The sequence below is a fragment of the Perissodus microlepis genome, chromosome 14 (assembly GCF_051167445.1).
Source record: "Perissodus microlepis isolate ML-2025 ecotype Zambia chromosome 14, ASM5116744v1, whole genome shotgun sequence".
NCBI classification, from domain to species: domain Eukaryota; kingdom Metazoa; phylum Chordata; class Actinopteri; order Cichliformes; family Cichlidae; genus Perissodus; species Perissodus microlepis.
In genome coordinates, this window is record NC_140474.1 from 38,216,310 (window position 1) to 38,239,092 (window position 22,783).

Sequence of the window (22,783 nt, forward strand, 5' to 3'; positions counted from 1 at the left end):
CTTTATCTGTTTATATTCTCATGCAGTGTTAATTTTAAATATGTTATTCATCAGGCGTAGGGATAGACTTCCAAGGAACCGCTACCTCATTCAGTTTATGGTCCTTTGTACTTTACCGTTGGGCTTATCTGATACATTTTCCCATTGGTATGATAACTAGTAAATCCACAGTATGTTTTTAACATTTTTCACTAGTCAGTCTGTCAGTTGCTCTCCCTTCCATGTAAGAATGACTCACTGATGCAATCGCTGACCCCCAGCTGTGGCATTTATTTAGTGGGGCTACATTTTCATAAAAGTCCAGCTTCTCATCTGGTTTGAATTGTCAGCTTCCAAGGTAAATTAAAAAAAGAAAAAGCTGGCGTGCAGGATGCATGGTATTCATCCAGCCTCTTGTGCAATTATTCCCTTAATGATAATGGGTGACAAGAAATTTATCACAGTTTTACCAGCCAGTCTGTCAACTGTTCCTTCTTCCATGTAAAAACACAGTTTTCTATATTGCCTGATATCATACGGGATAGTTTTTGTTTCTGGGTCATCATATTTCCACAAGCATGAGTTCAGTTTCTTCTCTGGTTTGAATCCAATTAGCATCCTCCGAGGAACGAGGAACGCTGGCGTGCAGGATGCGTGGTAATCTTGTTGTGCAATGACTCATTTAATGACAGAAGTGTCTCACAACAATCACTAGAGCCTAAGACCAGAAACATGCTGGGATTGTTCGAGCTTTATTGAAAATGACCTTTAAAAACAACCTAAAGGCCACATATCGATGTTACAGTGGAAACTCTGATCGAATAGCAGAGGGTGTGTGCCGAGGATGACGAGGTGGTGGCGGAGTGGCGGCTGTTTTTAGGAAAAAGCTCACCTGCAAAAAACTTTCGACTGAGGTTTGAACTTCTCACGTTTGAATTGAGGCACTCGTTGCTGCTATATGCAGACCTCTAAAATATCACAAAGATTTTAATCAGGACTTCTCAAACCTTTTAGCTGATACTGTGCCAAGCTACAATCAAATATTAATTGTTGGAGATTTTAATATTCATGTGTGTTGGCCCTCCGATCCACTAACCAGAGACTTCTTAAGTTTGATAGACTCGCTTTGTGTCGGGGCCAACCCAGAAACAGGATCGTACGTTGGATCGCGTGTTGCTGTTTTCTCTGATCGCTGTCCTGGTGTGTTTGGTATTGTTTTATCTTACCACATCGTTGTCCTGTGTTTAAACCCTCTGCAACTGAACCATTTTCTATTGCTTTTTTTTAAAAAAGCTCCTAAGCTCTCCCCTCAGCCTTGGTACCGAGGAGATGACGTCTCATTTTTATCACAAATCCAAAACTGTCCGTGATGACATTCCTACTTTTAAAACTACGAGCTTGAAACCACAATCTGACCCATGGATAAATGAGACCCCTCCCTCAGCCAGACGAGTGCAGGAAGGCTAAACGTAAGCGGAAAGAAGACGTCTTTTCTCATCCTGAGAGACAGTCTGAGCAGGTATCAGGACATTGTACAAGCAGAAAAAGTTGATCTCTTGTGCTTGTTCCAATGCTTGATTTTTAAGGTTCCAACATCTTAAGGATCTTTAACAGCAGTCTTAGTTCAGGTGTTGTGCCAGCCTGTTTTAAACATGCTGTTGTACAGCCTGTACTTAAAAACCTCATCTCAATTCCTCTGTCCTCTCAAATTTCAGGCCTATTTCAAAGCTTCCCTTCCAATCGAAAATTTTGGAAAAGATTGTATTTGTTCAGCTGCAATCTTTTGTAAATGGGCTGGATGTTCTTCAGAGGTTTCAGTCTGGTTTTAAAGCTCTTCACAGCACCAAAACTGCACTTTTAAAAGTTGAGCCACTGACCACAGCATCTGGATCTCATGACTGGAGCATTACGGGATCAAGGGTTTATCATTCGAGTGGTTGATAGTTAATTAACCACTAATTTAATTTAATATCAACACAGGTTAATAGCTCTCTGACAGGACCTTTTCCGTGAGCTTTGGAGATCCGCTTCCTCAGCTCCCCTTACTTGTGGCGTTCCTCAAGGATCTTTACTGGGGCCAATTTTATTCTCTGTGTCTGCTGCCTCTAGGTCTAATTTTCAGTAAATATAACACCATTCATATGTCGATGACACTCAGATCTACCTAATCTCATTAAATGTGCTATATAAATAAAAAGGATAACACTGTTGTTAATAATACTACTGGTCATGATTTCAAACTATCATTTGTCAAGGTGCACGTGGCTTAATCCTGCATGTTGGCCAACAGGGGAAGAAATCTGATTGTTTCGATTGATAAAATGTAACTTTGTAATTTACAGTCTAGTTTGGAGTAACTCTAGGAGAGACTAGCAAAGTCAAAGACTATTACACTATTACAATTTCTACTGGACATCAAATAGTGTTTGCATTAAAATGCTGAGGTACTGAACAACATCAAAGTACTTGTACTTTGACTTTTTGATTGTTTTTCAGCTCTTTTTACTAATAAAAATTCAAAGTCACATGGAAATAAAACAGAATTGAGTACTGGAAGGTGTGTACCCCACAGCAAGACATATTGTTTGTCTGATGCTGTTCCAAAGGGGCCAGGAGCACAAACACAGTCCAGTTCACCTGTAACTCAAAGCAGCAGCAGCAGTAACTTTAAGACTTAACAGAGTCCAGACAAGTAGGTTCATTGTGAAGTTGATATGATGTGAAAAATCAGAGAGGGGTAATCATTCATCTTGTTTAGGTGGACACTGTAACACCGGGACCAGTCGATACACGCTGACTGCTGGAGCCAGCTTCAGGAGGCTGAACTGCAGCTTCTGACACTTCAATGGTTTCATTTTTCAGAGAGAGATGTTTTCTATTGCATTCCATTTATTTGAAACCTTTGCTCATTGTTTACCTACAAGCAGAAGAATTTACAAGACAAAAGCACACCAAAACCTCGATCAGTGGTTCCAACTGTTTCTGCCTTGAACTTCTTACAAACACCACTGTGCTGTCACATTTCAGACATGAGTCCAAAAATCCAAAATTGTTCATGCAAAGCAAATCTAGCAAAGTCCACAAATTGGAAATGAGCTGGATATGAAAACAACAGGGTCCCTTTATATAAAACAAGAAGGTTGTTCAGCTGTGACGTAATGCTGAACTGCATTCTGCAAACACAACACTAGATGGCATCTGTTTAAGACTGACTTTTATACATATGAAATTGAATCACACTGTGCTTTGGCTGTTTCTCAAACACAGACAAACATGGATTTTATAGCATTCCTGTGCAAACGTCTTGAGCTACTCCTTCGTTATTTAGATTTTGCATCTAAGGAGACAGAATTGTAACTTTTTAAAATTCATCTTGAACAATGTTGCAATGGTTTTCACTATAAGCTGCAAAAACACTGCGGCCAACATCCAAAGAAAAACTTGAAGGAGGCTTTTAAAAGTCACATGAAACTTGCCTGTGATTTCAGGTAAGGCTCTGTGGTCATACCAAATATGGACTTCTGAGCTCATTGTACAAATATACTGTGTTTACATGTATGTAATGCCCATTTCCCATTGACGATATAAAGATATGAAGCCTTTGCTTAAGACCTTTGCACTTTACTGTAGGTAACAGACTACTAGAATTACGCTAGTCTCTATGCAAGAAATGATTTGTCTTTCAGTTCTGTTTATTGCTGCAAACTAAACTAATTTCTAATAAATCAAATGAACATAATGAAAATGTAATAACAGGACGTCAGGAGCAGTTACAAAAATAAAACTCAGGTCATAATAATCCAAAGGAGTCTTTACCTTGCTCAGTTTTTATATTTGCTTTTATACTTTTATGACCGTCTATATCTAAATTTGATTTTGCCATGTTTAATATATGCTGCTATTGCTCACGTGTTTTTGTAAGGTGACCTTGAGGGTCTGAAAGGCGCCTATAAATAAAATGTATTATTATTATTATTATTATTATTATTATTATTATTATTATTAAGTATGAGCCAGCATGGATAATTATAGACGTGTGATTCCCAATTATCCAAGCGATTAATAGTTCTGTGAAGTCTGGGTCATAATGTGTGGTAACACGTACCTGAACCCTGACTCTACTGTATACTTTCAGAATAATCGGTTTCTGGATTTTCATTGTTTTTCTTACAAGTCTTTGCAACAGGGACACCAAAAAAAACACGATAACTGAGAGAAACTATTTCAAGTTTTTCTTACAAATCACAGAAAACACTTGGTTTGGGTAAGTTAGATAGGTTAGACCTCAAAGGCTTAATATTAGACAGAATCTGTGGTAATCAAGTTACACAAAAAGGCCAATAGGCACTTGCCCCTGAGGGAAAAAAATGAAATGTAAAGGTAAAAATACTCATTTCATATTTAAAAAAAATGCTCTTCAGACATTGGGTATGAAGAGGGAGCTTCTGTACGAGTCTTTGTCCTCCTCCTCACCATGTTCTTTGTGACCCTCGAGAAGTTTGTCCAGTAGGTTTGGTGATTCCGCCTCAACCTCCGGGTCTTCGTTCAGAGACTGACCTTGAGCTTGCTGCTCTGAATGCTCGGGGATCTCCAGGATCTCGGGCTGAGGGTCCATACCCTGGGGCTCCAGCTGTGGGATCATGGTGGTCAACGACATGGACAGCGGCATGTGTACCAGAGGCGACCCAGGCAGCGCTGCAGAACCCGGGGCAAACTGCACCCCGTGATTAGGCATGGTCGATATAGTGGTGAGTGGCTGGGCCCAAGGAAGATAGGTCAACCCTGAGTCTTGGAGCTCCACTTGAGGCAGGGAGGCTGGGGCTGGTGCCACTGGTATGGTCTGAAACAACAGCAATGACTTAAATATTTATGATGATGGCAAAGACATTTAACCTTGCAAAAAGACAAACGCATGCATAAAACGGACATCTGCTGATGCCACGAGCCTCACTTTAGGCGCTCAATCATTTATTTTTTTATGTTTTACTCAAGATTTTGTGGAGGGTTTGGAAGGTAGACGCAGTGTCACTGCAGTCAGCATTTATTGTTCAGCTCACAGGAATATTGTAATCAGATATAATTAGGTACACGAGAAAAGAGGGCCCTATTGAACCCTGACACAGACCGGGAACAGCTTGTGCTGATTTAGACTGCTGCGGTGAATCTTTCTACGGTGGAACCTACATGTTTGGTGTTAATTAGCCTCGTGGTCATGTCCCAGTGTTTTAATGTGGAGGCAGCCACCGGAAAAATCCTGTAATGTTCTTCCTTCCTGGATTCTCTTTGTTGTGATGTGTTTCCATTTATTTGTTTTTTCAGAGACAAACATATTTTTCCCCTTTGCACATTAACTCATCGTCATGATGAGTGACATGTATGTAAATCCCTATACTGAGTCAGTGACAGTTATTCTCTGGATAAATTCAAAAACTGCAGTGAAAAAAGAGCTGCAAATATAAAGGAGAAATCCTTCATGCTGAACAGGCAGAAATCTAAATCTCATGTTAATCCCACGGTGTACAAAGGTCCTCGGTGGGTTTAAAGAGTTCCAGTTAATACCCTACCCCAGTCTTATCTCTGTATTTATTACCCACTTGCAGCAGGTTTGAAATGTAAGAATTTAAAGACAAGCACAGCAGCTGTTGGCAGTTAACACAGAGAGCATGCATGCAGTGATAACAGGCTTTTATGGTGGAAAGTATCACAATGCATCACAAACACTTGTCTGCACCTGTAGAGAAAGATGAGCCCTGTACGAGCTGCCTTTGATTAAAGACGCTGAGCACTACCAGCACAATAAGACGACTTAATTCACTAAAGACAAAACATATGATAACAGGCTCCTGTGGCACTGTTAAACATGTTGCATTACATACATAAATGAGTTTTAAAGAAAACTTTGGATTGTTCCCGTCCCAGCCGTGACTCTGTGGGATACAGTACCATCGGGTCTCAAAGGTGAAGCAACCCCTTAATGCCTAGAGTTTCAGATTTGGTACATATACTTTTACATATACATATTTATATTTGCACATACTTATACACAACCTTACTTTAAAGTGAAATAATAGCCTGAATCCATGCTTGTACTGTTGCAATGGCTCCATCTGTTAAATCACTGACTGATAGAGCGAGAACTGATTGTTTTTATCCTTTTGTGCTGATTTGTGATCATTTTATTCCCCCGTGCAGTCTGTAGAACATATTTGCATAGTCCTTTTTCACTCACCCCAAAGTTTGTCAGCAGTGGTGTGTGTGTGTAGGTCAGCATGGTGTAGCTGGGACACAGAGTTTGCATAGTAAGTGTCGGAGTGGCTGGGTAGGTCAGAGTCTGAGCTGAGGGGTCCTGCTGGTTGTAGTCAGGCGTCGACCAGGACATGGCGGCGGCCTGCAGCCCAGGACTGGTCGCTTTCCACCCCGCACACTGCAGCCCTCCATCAGCTTCGGCTGGGGATCCGCTGGCAACATCACAGCCAAAGATACCTGGAGAACAAGAAGCAGATTCGGCATTAGACACGCGGAAACAGCTTTACGTGGAACATGTAGTTCACAGGTGAGGCTTCTACCTTGTGTAAATGACGGTTGGTTGTTGTGTGAGACCACATCCTGAAAAACACAGATATCATCAATGAGGTTAACTTGTCAATAACTGCAGCAGAACCTTAATCACATCAACACGCGATGTTGATATGTAAACATGCAGCAGTCACACCTGGACCTGTGACACTCAGGTGTGAGCATCTGAGAATTCACTCTTGAAAGTGTTTTTTGAACTTGTTTTTCTGGATCCGTTCATTAAAGCTAAAGCTGTGAATTTGATACTACTGGGCATGGAAGTACATCAGTCCAGTTCAGCTTTATTTATATAGTGCCACCTGCCTCGACCTACAGTAATACAGAGAATATCCCAATGATCAGACGACCCCCTGTGAGCCTCCATGATAGTATTAAAACAGACTGTTCATCTAAACCTCAAAGGCCAGGCTCTATAAATGCTGTTGATGGGTCCGTGAAAAACACAGAGCACTGGCACTCTTCAGTCATTGTGCAGCACGCTGCATTTGTTCAATTCAATTCAATTCAATTCAATTTTATTTATATAGCGCCAAATCACAACAAAAGTCGCCTCAAGGCGCTTCATAGATACAGAGAAAAACCCAACAATCATATGACCCCCTATGAGCAGCACTTTGGCGACAGTGGGAAGGAAAAACTCCCTTTTAACAGGAAGAAACCTCCGGCAGAACCAGGCTCAGGGAGGGGCGGGGCCATCTGCTGCGACCGGTTGGGGTGAGAGAAGGAAGACAGGATAAAAGACATGCTGTGGAAGAGAGACAGAGGTTAATAACAGATATGATTCAATGCAGAGAGGTCTATTAATACATAGTGAGTGAGAAAGGTGACTGGAAAGGAAAAACTCAATGCATCTTGGGAATCCCCCGGCAGCCTACGTCTATTGCAGCATAACTAAGGGAGGATTCAGGGTCACCTGGTCCAGCCCTAACTATATGCTTTAGCAAAAAGGAAAGTTTGAAGCCTAATCTTAAAAGTAGAGATAGTTTCTGTCTCCCGAATCCAAACTGGAAGCTGGTTCCACAGAAGAGGGGCCTGAAAACTGAAGGCTCTGCCTCCCATTCTACTTTTAAATACTCTAGGAATAACAAGTAGGCCTGCAGAGCGAGAGCGAAGTGCTCTAATAGGGTGATATGGTACTACAAGGTCATTAAGATAAGATGGGGCCTGATTATTTAAGACCTTGTATGTGAGGAGCAGGATTTTGAATTCAATTCTGGATTTAACAGGAAGCCAATGAAGGGAAGCCAAAACAGGAGAAATATGCTCTCTCCTTCTAGTCCCTGTCAGTACTCTTGCTGCAGCATTTTGGATTAGCTGAAGGCTTTTCAGTGAGTTTTTTGGACTTCCTGATAATAATGAATTACAGTCGTCCAGCCTGGAAGTAATAAATGCATGAACTAGTTTTTCAGCGTCACTCTGAGACAGGATATTTCTAATTTTAGAGATGTTGCGCAAATGGAAGAAAGCAGTCTTACATATTTGTTTAATATGTGCGTTGAAGGACATGTCCTGGTCAAAAATGACTCCAAGGTTCCTCACAGCGTTACTGGAGGCCAAGGTAATGCCATCCAGAGTATGAATCTGGTTAGATACCATATTTCTAAGATTTTCAGGGCCGAGTACAATAACCTCAGTTTTATCTGAATTAAGAAGCAGAAAGTTAGCGGCCATCCAGGTCTTTATGTCTTTAAGACATTCCTGCAGTTTAACTAATTGGTGTGTGTTATCTGGCTTCATGGACAGATAGAGCTGGGTGTCATCTGCATAGCAGTGAAAATGTATGCTATGTCTTCTAATGATGCTGCCTAAGGGAAGCATGTATAATGTAAACAGAATTGGTCCTAGCACTGAACCCTGTGGAACTCCATAATTAACCTCAGTGTGTGAAGAGGACTCTCCATTTACATGCACAAATTGGAGTCTATTAGATAGATATGATACAAACCACTGCAGTGCAGTACCTGTAATACCTACAGCATGTTCTAATCGCTCTAATAGGATATTATGGTCAACAGTATCGAACGCTGCACTGAGGTCTAGCAGGACAAGCACAGAGATGAGTCCACTGTCAGAGGCCATAAGAAGATCATTTGTAACCTTCACTAAAGCTGTTTCTGTGCTGTGATGAGCTCTGAAACCTGACTGAAACTCTTCAAATAAACCATTCCTCTGCAGATGATCTGTTAGCTGTTTGACAACTACTCTTTCAAGGATTTTTGATATGAAAGGAAGGTTGGAGATTGGCCTATAATTAGCTAAGACTGCTGGGTCTAGAGATGCTTTTTGAGTAAAGGTTTAACCACAGCCAGCTTGAAGGCCTGTGGTACATAGCCGACCATTAGAGATAGGTTGATCATATTTAAGATCGAAGAATTAATCAATGGCAGGACTTCTTTGAGCAGTTTTGTAGGAATGGGGTCTAAAAGACACGTTGATGGTTTGGAGGAAGTAATTATTGAAGTTAACTCAGAAAGATCAATTGGAGAAAAAGAGTCTAACTTAACATCAATGGTACTAAGAGTAGCTGTAGATAATATTACATCTGTGGGATGATTACTGGTAATTTTTTCTCTAATGATAAAAATTTTATTTGTGAAGAAGTTCATGAAGTCATTACTAGTTAACGTTAAAGGGATGGTTGGCTCAACAGAGCTCTGACTCTTTGTCAGCCTGGCTACAGTGCTGAAGAGAAACCTGGGGTTGTTCTTATTTTCTTCAATCAGTGATGAATAGTAAGATGTTCTGGCTTTGCGGAGGGCTTTCTTATAAAGCAGCAAACTATTTCTCCAGGCTAAATGATGATCCTCTAAATTTGTGACACGCCATTTCCTCTCCAGATTACGAGTCATCTGCTTTAGGGTACGTGTTTGAGAATTATACCACGGAGTCAGGTACTTCTGATTAGAGACCTTAGTTTTCACTGGAGCTACAGTATCCAGAGTCGTACGTAGTGAGGAGGTGAAATTATTAACAAGATAATCGACCTCTGTTGGGGTAGCGTTCAGATAGCTGCTCTGCTCTGTGTTGGTACAGGGCATTGAAGATGATAACAGTGGGTGGATTATATTCTTAAACTTAGTTACAGCGCTTTCAGAAAGACGTCTACTTTGATAAAATCTACTCTCCACCGCTGTGTAATCAATTATTGTAAATGTAAATGTTATCAGGAAATGATCAGACAGGAGAGGGTTTTCAGGAAACACTGTTAAATGTTCAGTTTCTATGCCATATGTTAAAACAAGATCTAGAGTGTGATAAAAGTGGTGGGTGGGTTCTTTTACATTTTGAGAGAAGCCAATTGAGTCTAATAACAGACTAAATGCCATGTTGAGGCTGTCATTTTTAGCATCTACATGGATGTTAAAATCACCCACAATAATTATTTTATTTGAGCTCAGAACTAAATTAGATATAAAGTCTGAGAAATCAGACAGAAACTCTGTGTAAGGCCCAGGTGGACGATAGATGATAACAAGTAAGACTGGTTTCTGAGTTTCACAGCTGGGGTGGACAATGTTAAGCATCAGGCTTTCAAATGAATTAAAAGTCTGTCTTGGTCTTTCATTAATTAATAGGCTGGTGTGAAAAATTGCTGCCACACCGCCCCCTCGGCCTGTGCTTCGAGGTTTCTGGTAGTTAGAATGACTCGGGGGTGTTGATTCATTTAAACTAACATAATCATCCTGCTGCAACCAGGTTTCTGTAAGGCAGAGTAAATCAATTTGTTGATCAATTATTAAGTCATGTACTAACAGAGACTTGGAGGAGAGAGACCTAATATTTAATAATCCACATTTCACTGTTTTACTCTTTGGTTCAGATGTGGATACTGTACTGTTCTTTCTTTTTGATTGTTTATGTTTAAGTTGTTTGTTGCTGGTTTTTAGTTTGTTTTTTGTCTTTTTGGAAGCTGACACAGTCTCTATGGAGATGGGTTTTTGGGGGGGTAGCAGGAGGAGAGAAGCTGCAGAGAGGCGTGTAAGACTGCAACTCTGCTTCCTGGTCCCAACTCTGGATAGTCATATTTTGGGGGGTTTAATAAATTTGTCCATATTTCTAGAAATGAGAGCTGCTCCATCCAAAGTGGGATGGATGCCGTCTCTCCTAACAAGACCAGGTTTCCTCCAGAAGGTTTGCCAATTATCTATGAAGCCCACATCGTTTCTGGGACACCACTCAGACAGCCAGCAATTTAAGGAGAACATGCGGCTAAACATGTCACTCCTGGTCTGATTGGGGAGGGGACCAGAGAAAACTACAGAGTCCCACATTGTTTTAGCAAAGTTGCACATCGATTCAATATTGATTTTAGTGACCTCCGATTGGCGTAACCGGGTGTCATTACTGCCGACGTGAATTATGATTTTACTGAATTTACGTTTACCCTTAGCCAGCAGTTTTAAATTTCCTTCAATGTCGCCTGCTCTGGCCCCTGGAAGACAATTGACTATGGTTGCCGGTGTCTCTAGCTTCACATGTCTGAGAACAGAATCACTAATTACCAGAGTTTGACCCCCGGCGGGTGTGTCACCGAGTGGGGAAAAACGGTTAGACACATGAACGGGTTGGTGGTGTACCTGGGGCTTCTGTTTAGGACTATGCTTCCTCCTCACCGTGACCCAGCCGCCCTCTTTCCCCAGCTGCTTGGGGTCTGCCGGGGAACAGCTAGCGGGGCCTACGCTATCTTCGGCTGCACCAGCTACAGGGGCCTGGCTAGCTACGGGTGAATGAAGGGTGCGAAGCCGAGTCTCCAATTCAGTAATCCTGGCCTCCAGAGCTGCAAATATGCTACATTTGTTACAGATATCATTACTGCTAAAGGAGGCCGAGGAGTAACTAAACATCTGACACAATGAGCAAGAAAGTGCAGGAGGGACAGGTGAAGTAGCCATGGTGCTAACGAGTCGGCTACGAGCTAAGCTAAGCTAGCGAAACAGTACAGAGACAGTGAGTGAATACTTTGGCTATAAATTAGGTAGTGAGTACACAGAAAGTGTGCTTCGGATGAAGCACGTGAAGATTATACTATGAAAGAAGAATGTATTTAAAAGTTGTTAATTAAATTGCTAAGCAAATAAGCTACTCAGAAACACCACTGTGTTTGAGCAGGAACAGGAAGTGATACTCTACCGCAGAGCGAGCGAACACCAAGTGACAGCGCCACCAAGAGATTGTTATTGTGCAGTGACACATCTTGACTGGTCTGACTGGGAAATGTTCTTTCATTCACGGTACAGTTGCTTTTAACATTTCCTTGGAAGGTTTTTGCTGGTAAGACAAAGCTGAGGTGGGACAGTCATCAGGGTCTCTGTTTACCAATGCTGACATACTGGATATATCATACTGGATTTTTCTCCCCAATAAAGAACTTATCATGTGAGGGGTTTTTCCAGTCTTGTATAATCTGGGGGGTAAATGTGAGTTCATGATTAACCTTATTTATTAAAGTGGCAAAAAAATGAAACCATTACTGGACGACCACAAAGCCTACATGTATGACAAATGTTTTTCATGTTAACTGAGCAAATTCCACTTTGTTCTGCCAACAGCTGCTTCTGCTGTAAATGACATTTATATCTCAGGCACGTGTGGGAGCAGATCTAGGATCTATGTTCTTCTGAGGCCACAGCAGGCAGGTCCTCTCCTGAGAAGAAGTGAGCTGTAAAGATAGCAAATAAAAGAAAGAGACAATAATACAGAGGATCGCTGAAGAAACCACTGAACCCATTCTGAACCTGTGCTATTCATTGCTTTGTCATTGTATTTTTCCATAATACCACAAACACACACACACTCATTGGAGGGTTTCCATTGTGTGTGTGCTTTAACGCACTGACATCATGTCTTTAGGATCATTGCTATGCTGATAAATGAAGCTGTGGCCAATCAGACTCCTTTCTGTTTCGTGGTGGATCAAAATCTCATGGTACTTTTATCAGTTTTGAAAGGTCACCAGCAGCGCAGCCCCAAACCACGACAGAGCCTCCACCGTGCTTCACACATAGCTGTAGACACTTAGTCGGACTCTTTCCTGACCTCCTCCGTACACACTGAAAATAATTCAAACCAAAACATTAAGTTTGGATTTATCACTGTTACCAGTGACTTTCAGTTCAGTTCTTGTGTAATTTGGCATATTTCAGCTGTTTCTCCTTGTTTCCTTTTCTTAGGGATGGCTTCTTGACAGCCACCCTTCCACTGACACCATTTCTGATCAGGCTTCAGGAGCTAGATCAGCTGAAGGGCCAGTTACACTCCTCAGGTCCAGTGTCAGGTCATTGTTGGATGTGTTCCACATGTGTTTCTTGTACTGATCATTTGCTGTTTTCTTTGTGTTTTAGGGGTGCCACTCCTCGTCTTCCCCAGATTTCACAGTTTTTTGAGGACACAGTATTTCACAGTCTGGCTCTTTTGGAGTCACTTTTGTTTTATTTTACCTCTGTCAGAGTGTGTTATCGTTGGTACTTTTGACTAAGAAACGATAACAAAGGGTGTGTTTTTGCATCCCTTCAGTTAGCCTCCTTTTAATGCTCGAATGATTCACAGCTGGACTGACAGCGAATGAAAAAGAAACCAATGTCCAAATGAGCAGAAACTCTGGAAGCAAAATGTAAAGGGTGGCTCGGGATAAACTGCATGAGTAATTTAATATGAGGTGGCAGTTATTCCACACTCACAGAGTCTGCTTTCAGATGTTGTCACTGCAGCTTTCCACAGTAAAAATCCTCCGAACGTGTTGTCTTTGGAGCTAAGAAGCGTGTTGTGAAAGCACGCTGTGGCATCATCTTTGTTCAATCAACCTGATAAATCACAGCTGCGCTGCGAACAGAAACCTGAGCACCAACGATGAGGAAATACATAAAAGCCAATACCTGAATAATTCATTTTGAATTCCAGTTTATGACTGTGTCAGCCAAGTTAACTATACGATACATGCACATTGGTCTTTCCTCTTTTTGTGGATATTTTGTCCGTTTTTCTTTGAGGAAATATTACAGACTTCACAAAAAGTGGATTTTGCCACACTGTCCACTCTCTGCCTCGTCTCTGTGTTTGCGCAAACCCAAATGTCCGTCTCACAGATTGAGTCTAAAACCCGTCTGTTTGGTATCGACCGATCGGGCTGTATATGTGCCTGTAGCAAGAAGAGATACTGCGATACGCAAACACAAAAGACTGAATGGGAGGCAACAGCGGCAGCACTGACAGCTAGTGTCAGTGTTTGTACTGCATCCTGCTGCCTGCAGTCAGCGGGCAGGGCGTGTTCAAGGCAGCAGGGAGGTGCTGTCAGGTGGCTGACAGGCTGCAGGAGAGGAGCTGATGGTTCGACAGCTCTGACAGGAGGAGCTACAACAATCACACAGTTAAACCCCACTGTGGTCACTTTCTGAGGACGCTTTGTGTTCACAAAGTCAAGGACCTGATCACCTACACTGGGTTTGACTGAGGCTGAGGAATGAGTCGGCTTTAACAGCATCCATAAAAGTAACACCCGGACATGCCGACTGGGTGTGTTCCACTTCACCATGAATGCGCTTTAAGAAGCAGCCATAATATTCTGCTTGAATGATAATCTGATCGTGACCCTCTTACACAAAGTGTGGCGGCACCATCCTCTACCTCCAACTTCATTTAGTTCAATCTTTAAGTGTCTGAATGTATTTCACGTTAGCTGCAGGAACTTCCAAAGGGTGAAACATCTCTGTGTGATAGTTTATGGAGTCAGTCGGTTGGTCACAGATCCATTAAAATCAACTTGATGATTTTTTAAATCTGGTTTGGTTTGAGATTTGCACAAACACAACTGTCGTCCATTTGAACCAGAATCCTGGAAACACCCACGTAGTCCTGCCAGGCAGGCAAATAGTGGAAGAAGTGGATAGAATTTTATCTTTGCTGCTAGCAGCACTGACCAATTGCATTTAAAATAATCAACTGTAGTGCCGTGCCAATAAAAGATGTTGGAATATCACATGCTAGTCACGGGGCGTGTCCGTACATGTGTATGTTTGTGCACACCGCTGCTTCTGGCCTCTTCTCTTCTTGTAGGGATAATAAATAGAAAGTGGAAGGTCTCTTTGGCAAGGCTGCACGTTACTTTGCATAGGGCTGTGTGCCCAGCCCTGCAGCTCTGCTGTAACCGCCATGGAAAAACACCTGGATTATATAAGGATAAAATCCCCCGCTGCTTTCTGAGCCCGTATCCCGACCGAACACATCCTCACAGGACATTTTGCTTTCGATTCCTGCAGATCTCATGTGCAGTCTCCTGAGGTGCAGAACAGTCACTCCCAATCAAACAGTCTCTGCATGTTGCTGTTCTGTGAGGTTATGATCCCTGCAGAGAGCTCAATGATTCACGAGAAAAGAATACTAGCCTAAAGACTGAAAGTGATAAATCATCAGGAGGCAATCAGGTCAAGTGATTAGAGGGCAGCTCTACGTCAAAGAGGGGTGGGGGGATTTTTTGGGGGGGGTTTCATGGAAACTGTTGTTGAAACCTTGTAAAATGTTCTTCAACATGAAACCAAAACAGCTGCTGCCAGAGCACCGCTCTACTTTACTTTTATTTATTTTCTTACACATTTTTAACTCAGTCTCTCCCAAACGTCTCACAAGCGCCGGTTTCAAAGTGTCAGCACATAATGCAGAGCAGTCGTTGCTCCCCACTGCGAGAGTCTCCTGTGTATTTGTTTAGTGACTAACGATGCCGTGAGGGCTTCTTTGGAAACACTGTTTAGCAAAGTAAACCTACCCTGAAAACACACAGTCAAAGTACAGCTTTAAGGAACAATCCTGCAGGGTTTTTGTTGGTTTTGCTTTTTTTAAACCACACATTGATTTACAGGAAATGACTTACCTTGCAGGTAAATGCACACAGACATTCGTTTCAGATTTTACTTGAAGACTGCTTTTTTTGAACCCTGCTCGTTATAAATGTGGCAGCTTGTGCTTCAAACATCTTTTAGCTGAGTGTTCAACAAGTGTTCTTTGCTTATCTGTCATGGTGTCCTCACCCCAGTAGGAGGCAGTGTCTTGGTGCTGTGAAGCTCCAGGCTCCTCTTCCTCCTCAGCAGCTCTTTGACAGGATCCCTGACTCGCACACCTTGGTATGGCCTGGACCTGCCCACGGCTGATGGCTGTGCTAAGGAGGTCAGACACACAGCAATGAACAGATACACACAACCTCATTTCCTTTTCAACTTGCTTTAAATCAGCCCACATGATGCACACGATGGGTTCACACAGTTCATGAACGGAGGACGCAGACGCGCTCAGGTGCCATGACTGTAAGCTGACACTGAGACACTAAACACACACGGAAAGTGAACCTGTCAGACGTATTCTCTTTAAGCCTTTTGAGTGTCAGCATCAGCTGATATAAGCCTTTACAACCAATATTCTCAGTGAATGTTCACGAGTGTCTAAGGTCACGGGCTGCATGCACTTCAATTTGACCTGATGTTGAACTGTCCAGTAAAATAATAGCTCAAAATGTTTGCTGCTAAGGTTGTTAAACTCGTGCTTTTGATTTGGAAGAAATCAACAGGTCTGTTATGACGTGATCTGTTTGGGCTGCAGTGCAGGGCTTCCTCGTGTCAAACACAGACAAATGCAGTGATGGCGTCCCCCTTGGGTCGGTCGGCTGAAAGTGTGCTGCTGGAAAGCAGGCTGAGTATCCGTGAATGACACTTTGTGAAGAAGAACTTTTGTGACCACACGTCCCCTCTCACCTGTTCCTCTCCTGCTCTCTCCCTCTCTGTCCACCTCTCTCGGCCTTTACAAACTGATCCATGTCATATTTAAACTGAGTACAGACCGCTGCTGGACGCACACAGGTAGCATCACGTTGGCTCGCTGTCACCTGGATCAAGCCCAGTTTAACAAACTAAAATAATAACGCACACGTCAGCTCCTTGGATGGAAACTGGCGATATCCCAGCAGACCAGTGGATCAAGGTTAAGCTGGGTTTGTTCCTGATATGAATCACATTGTTGCATCAAGAAGTGAAATAAAACCAAATAAAACATGTGGAGCTACCAGCTATGCTGAGCCCCTGTCTGTAAGGGAGCAGTCAAAGCTTTATTACATGGTTATATGCTATGATAACCATCAATGTGCAGCTTACAGTAACTTTGTAACAATACAATAAAACCTGTGTGAAAAAAACAAACAAAAGTGGGCATTTCATCATATATGAGTAAAACATCTACATCACCTTATAATTCTTATAATTAATTTGACAACACAAAAAGAACTCTAACTAGTCTTAAATCATTACTCTGTGTTTCACATGCAGCTCAAATTATTTCATGAACATTTTTTGGCTGAGTGCTGTACTTTACTGATAAGCCTGAAGGCTCCATCCTCAACAGAGACACACTGACAGAGTAAATGCTTTCTGGGAACATTCAATGTCTGGAACTGGCAGATTCTTGCAAGTATAAGCATGAGAAAAAATCCAGCCTAACAGCAAAGTCGCATTCGTATAAACTCTAATCAGCACAAGTGCAGACAAAGGCATCAGTCATTACCGCCCCGAGCTACAAAATCACCGGGATTACAGAGATGTGCTCCAAAGCTAAGCGTGACCATAAAACACATTTGTGCATCGTAACACACTGTAAAGTAGCTACACTGATCATGATGCTAGGCTAACAGGTTAAAAGGAGGACATGTACAAATTTAAAACCAGAATAAAGAGCAGGCGGCCTCCATACAAACTAACAGTGCTGAGCACACTCCATTCATTTGGTCCAGCAGCTACAAAGAGAGAGTTGTTACTGTGTGGCTGCAGATTTAAAACCCCAAATACAAAGGCTGCTAGCATGCGCTGCATAGAGCACTTATTAAGCTCTTTACTGTGAACGTTAGCCTCTTTAGATGCCACAGGTAAGCACAACATGTGACTGCAACGATGAGAAAAATTATAACCACCTGATGCGCCCTGGTCCTGTGGTCATTTCTGATGACTCGCAGAGTTAAAGGCACGTTTTTTATTATTTTAATAGAACTTCCTCATAAATACAGAAATAATAAATAAATTGATGAACATGTTCTATAACAACAGTTGTGACACGTGGTTTTAACAAACACACGTCAGAGTTAGTTAACATATCGATTAAATGCCTCCATGTTTGGTTTTGTATACGCACGTCCTATATGAGCCACTGTTGTTGGAATTGCACAGATGTGTCAGCAGCTGCCAGAAAATGTCTTTGACACTGCTGACCTGCACATTTACAGTCGCTCTTAGATTCTACACGCTTGAAATATTTTTCATAAAAGAAATGCGAAGTTTAATTAAAATGTGTTGATGTGATCGCTGGGGTTACACACACACACTAAAAACAGGAAATTTGCAATCTCCTGGGGAGAGTCCATCAATTATTTCCTAGTGAAACAGTCTGAAACTCACGCTGGCGACAGTGTCTCAGATGGACTGGTGCACAGCTGAAAAGGCTCATTCCCACAGACTGTGATGTTGATGCTGCGCCAAGACATTGTGCCATACTGAGCTTCAAGTTCTCATGTGTGCAGGTTTCTCGTTATAACATGTTGAGTCTTATCATCCCCTTCCCCACCCTAATACTGTGGCAGAAGATGAGCCGGACCCAGCTGGATGTTTCTGTTATGCCTGCATATCCTCTGTTACACTGCAAACATGGTGAGTCCGTTTACTTAGCTGGGCTTCACAACTAAGTGACTAAAAGTTCACTTTAACAAGCAGCTCGTAGCTCAGGTACTACGAGAACAGCTGAACATAAACTGCCTCCCTGTCCTCAGACGTCAGCACGCTGAGCCCGTTGTGGTGCATGGACATCATTCAAAAATGGATTTAGTTGGAATTACTTGGTTTCAGTTATGAAAGTCTGCAGATTAGCAGAAATCCCCCAAATTAGTAAGGCTGTATCAAGCCTTATCATTTGTGATTATCCAGTTAAGAAAGCAAATAGAGGTCAACAGATTGTGCTATGTGGAATTTGTCTCCACGCCAAGAATAGAGCATGTTTGTCCTTGTTTCTTTTTCTTTTCCTCCACACTGATCACTGAGGACACTGATAAAGGGAAGTCTTTTTCTCTTCTCAGAATTTCCCTCCAGTTACCGGCACATTTTTTTAACCTTGAGCCCAGAGTTTTGGTTCCTATCACTCACACTGACAGAGGATGGAGACCTTGGGTCCAGACATGTCGGTCCTCTACTTAACCCCTGTCACGAGGCTGAAGGTATCCTGACAGTATGCTGCACAGCTTCCTCTCTGAAGCTGATAGATTTACCTCTATAGGTCAGACAGGCCACACTTTCTTCTCAGAACAAACACAACACTGTGACAGTCTGCCATGTACAGACACGTCTGTGGTGCTTAACAATAAAAGGCGCACAAATGGCCACTGCACTGAGCCCAGCCCCTCTTCATTGCGTGTGTGCGTGTTGGTGTGTGTGTATGTGTGTCCATGTGCATTTTACAGTAATGGTGGCAGATTTATTTAACAGTTTGTGCACTTGGGTCTAAATACAGGCTCCTCGACTCCACACAAACTCAGCCACATAACAGCACAAGACTTTATATAAACCATTTACAACATGGGAAAAAATAAGTCATTTTATTTAAGTATAAAGAAGTTTGTGATGTACCGTCCCGTTTGTGCGTTACTGGATCACTGCTGTTGATGCACTGGGTGTTTCTCCTTCACTCACTGTGTGTTTATACACCCGCATTGAATCATTGTTATTAATCTCTGTCTCTCTTCCACAGCATGTCTTTATCCTGTCTTCCTTCTCTCACCCCAACCAATCACAGCAGATGGCCCCGCCCCTCCCTGAACCGGAGGTTTCTTCCTGTTTAAAAGACGTTTTTCCTTCCCACTGACGCCAAAGTGCTGCTCATACGGGGTCATATGATTGTTGGGTTCTTCTCTGTACGTATTATTGTAGGGTCGACCTTACAATCTAAAGCACCTTGTGTTCTAATTAAATCAGTGATCAAAAGGTGCTCCGTCCCCAAGCAGCAAAGCAGCCCTACACCAGCACATTTCCACCATCATACTTCATACTTGTTTGTCTTCTTCTGTTTACACCAGTTTCCTTTAAGGGGGCATCACAGTGGATCATCAGCTCCATCTCCTGCTGTCCCTAGCTTCCTCTTCTGTCACACCAACCCACAACGTGTCCTCCTTCACTACATCCATGAACCTCCTCTGACCTCTTTTCCTCCTGCCTGGCAGCTCCATCTTTAGTATCTTTTATCCAAAATATCCACTATCCCCTCTCTCCACATGTCCACACCGCCTCCGTCTTGCCTGTTTGACTTTCCAAAGTGTTTAACCTGAGCCGCCCCTCCGACAGTCTGAACTGTCTTGTCCATCCTGCTCACTCCCAGTGACACTCTTACAAAATCTTCAGCTCTCCTGCCTTTCTGTCCGTGCCACGGTCTCCAAACCATCACAGCAAACCATCACAGCAGGTCCATGTCGTAAACCTTCCCTTTCATTCTGCTATTCCACAGTCCCAAATCAGCCCTGACACTCATCTCCACGCACTCCATCCTCCCGGCTCCCTCTTCTTCACCTCTCTTGTGCACTCTCCATTACTTTGGATGGTTGACCCAAGGTATTTAGACTCATCCATCTTCACTATCTACTCCTTCCCTCCCATTCACACACATGTATTCTGTCTCGCATGTGCTGGCTGTCATTCCTCTTCTTTCCCGAGCATATCTCCACCTCTCCAGGTCCCTTTCCACCTGCTTCCCACCCTCGCATCTCATGTCATCAACACTCTCAAAGGTTGGACCTGAAATAAAGGTCCAACCTTTGTCTGGAACAACTGCCTTCCTCTTCCTCCTCACCAATTCTTTGAATTTGATAATTACCTAATTGTCCTGTGTTTGCCTCTCTCTCGTTGTCTTTATTCATCACTCTCTTAGTACATTTCCATATCTATGCTGACTCGAAGCTGCTGCACATCCTTTCCAGCTTCATTTCTTAGCCATTCTTCATACTTGGTGCTATTAAAAAGCTGTACCAGACACATGTACCTGTGATTCACCTGCACAGAGCATTAAAATATCCCCCTCTTCACGTTACAGTTTTTCTTGACCTGCTTAAAGAAATCACTCAGTTTTCATCACGACTATCTCAGCAGAGCAGAGGACACCTCCTGGAAATGTGTTAACCTTTCCTTATTGGAGTGACAAATTCTGCACAGCCTTTTGCAAAACAGTTTACACAGATGTGATTGAAGCAGAATGTGCCACTCTGACCACGAGTGCCTCTGTTCAGGCCTGACGGTCAACTCGATCAAGAAAAACTGTAAATCTGTCTGTTTGAGTTCACAGCTATAACCTCCGCTTTGATATTTTTATTCAAACTCTGCGAGAGAAGGATGTCAGTAACACAAAGTAAATCATCATGTGACACTTACTGAAAATTCTGTGACTGTTAGTTATTGTGTTTTCTTGGTATAGAATTGGATTGAACATTTATTACCAGCCTTTTATGCACTCATATGGAGTCTCACAGATGAATCCATGAAGACAGGACTGATGCGGTTTGGCCCAGACCAACTGTATCATTTGGGAAAAGGGGAATTCCCCTCAGCTGATTTATTGCCAGAGGCATTCCCCAGTGGACAGTCCTGCACTGGGTTGTGCAGTTTGTTCCTTATGTCAACAAGATTAAAATGTATGTTTTTCACACCATTTTGTGACATGAATTGTCTAATAGTTGGATAAAGACTGCATGACTTTCCCTTTTTGGGGCTGAACAAGGGTTCTTGGCCTGATCTGCAGATCATGGATTGAGCAACTGCAGAATGCTGTACCAAAGCGAGGGAAGAAATGAGAAACAGATCTGTTGTTGCGGGAGGTTGGTGAGTGATGTTGTAACACAGCCAAGAGAAACAGAGGAGCTGTATGAACAAGAGTGAAGTGTGGTCGCTAACATGGAGTTCTTTTCTACTTTTAGTTACATAAAAGTCAAAATTCAAATGGAAGAGTTTTCTACAAAGATTAACTGGTAACACAGAAAATTAAATTATGGAACATATGTATCTAAATGTGTGAAAATGTGAAGCCAACACACAAAATGCTCAGTGCCAACAGAAGGAAATGAGTGTAACAAGTTCAAATTAATTGCTGTATCTGTCAACTGAAGCACGGTTGAGTGGATGATGTTGTGTTTTACTACTATCTGTTTTAGACAATCACACATGAGTGCACACGGACAAACAATCACCATGGCACAGGCACACAGACTCAATCAACACAAAAGAGGAAGCTGCACAGCTGTGCGGTGTTTTACTGTGCCGGCTGCCTGCTGCCATTTTGCATATCAAGATTACACCCCAATGGCAACACTCAGCCAGCATTCAAAAGGCAATCTTCCGCTTTCCGAAAGAGCTGCTTCTGACAAAGTTCACAACAGGAAAAGATCTTTCCTTCTGTTTGCACTATTCAAAATAAAAAACAATCCTGAATAGAAAAGGAAGACTTTACTTCAACTAGACAATAACAAATTAGCAGCGAATGGTCGTCGCTGAGTTGACGGGCTTTAATCATTTGTAAGCTAAAAATGAATTTTATTAAAGATTAACTACAAATGTGACAGAAATGAAAAACATTAGTAACACTATACTTGATAATTTACAAAAATGACAAAGGAAGTAGCTTTTTAAAAAAAAAAAAAGTCTAAAAATGAATTAAAACTATTCAAAAAGACATGTCGTATTTTCAGTGTAAGGAAAACATATCATTCGGAGCTCCTGGGATTATATCCACCTGTCATTAGTAAAAATAACTGTAATGTACACTTCACAGAGTGCCTTTTAAAACTTTCCTCATCCATAAGTTTGATGAAGCACATTTCATTCTGCAAACCTCTCCAGTTGTTACACTTTAACATAATTATTCATTCATATATAAAGTCAGTATATACTGAGGAAACAGCAACAATATAGTGTACTTACATTTCTCCCAGTGCATGCTGCCTATCTGGTTAATATCAGATAGTTAAACTGAAGAAAATCAAAGTGGCGCGTCAACTGACGTGCTTTATAACAGCTAGAAGCAAGCTAGCAATCCCCTGGGATGTCATAGCTTCTCTAACCACAACTGCATCTGTTTCACAGTTGGTAATGTCTTAGTTGAATCATACCTGTGACAGCTATTACATCTGAACAGAAACACACAGGCCCGGGTCAAAAAAGAGCTGACGATGAGAGAGCAA

At 42.2% G+C, this 22,783-nt stretch overlaps 1 protein-coding gene across 1 annotated transcript; it reads right to left on the reverse strand.

Annotated features, from left to right (window-relative positions):
• Positions 1 to 1,896: 1,896 nt before the first annotated feature.
• pou2af1 (POU class 2 homeobox associating factor 1) lies at positions 1,897 to 22,608 on the reverse strand. The gene is made up of 5 exons (XM_084951305.1): positions 22,524 to 22,608; positions 15,573 to 15,700; positions 6,546 to 6,585; positions 6,209 to 6,462; positions 1,897 to 4,819 (listed from the first exon to the last, which is right to left on the reverse strand). The coding sequence occupies exons 1-5, from the start codon at positions 22,537 to 22,539 to the stop codon at positions 4,397 to 4,399; spliced, it is 861 nt and encodes a 286-aa protein (XP_084807431.1). The 5' UTR covers positions 22,540 to 22,608; the 3' UTR covers positions 1,897 to 4,396.
• Positions 22,609 to 22,783: the final 175 nt, after the last annotated feature.

What these genes read in the sequence shown, in the direction of transcription:
- pou2af1 (XM_084951305.1), bottom strand. An exon ending in CCAACCGTCATTTACACAAG is followed by an intron (nt 6,463 to 6,545) that starts GTAGAAGCCTCA and finishes CTTGTTCTCCAG; the next exon opens with GTATCTTTGGCTGTGATGTT. An exon ending in CACTGCTGACAAACTTTGGG is followed by an intron (nt 4,820 to 6,208) that starts GTGAGTGAAAAA and finishes CTGTTGTTTCAG; the next exon opens with ACCATACCAGTGGCACCAGC.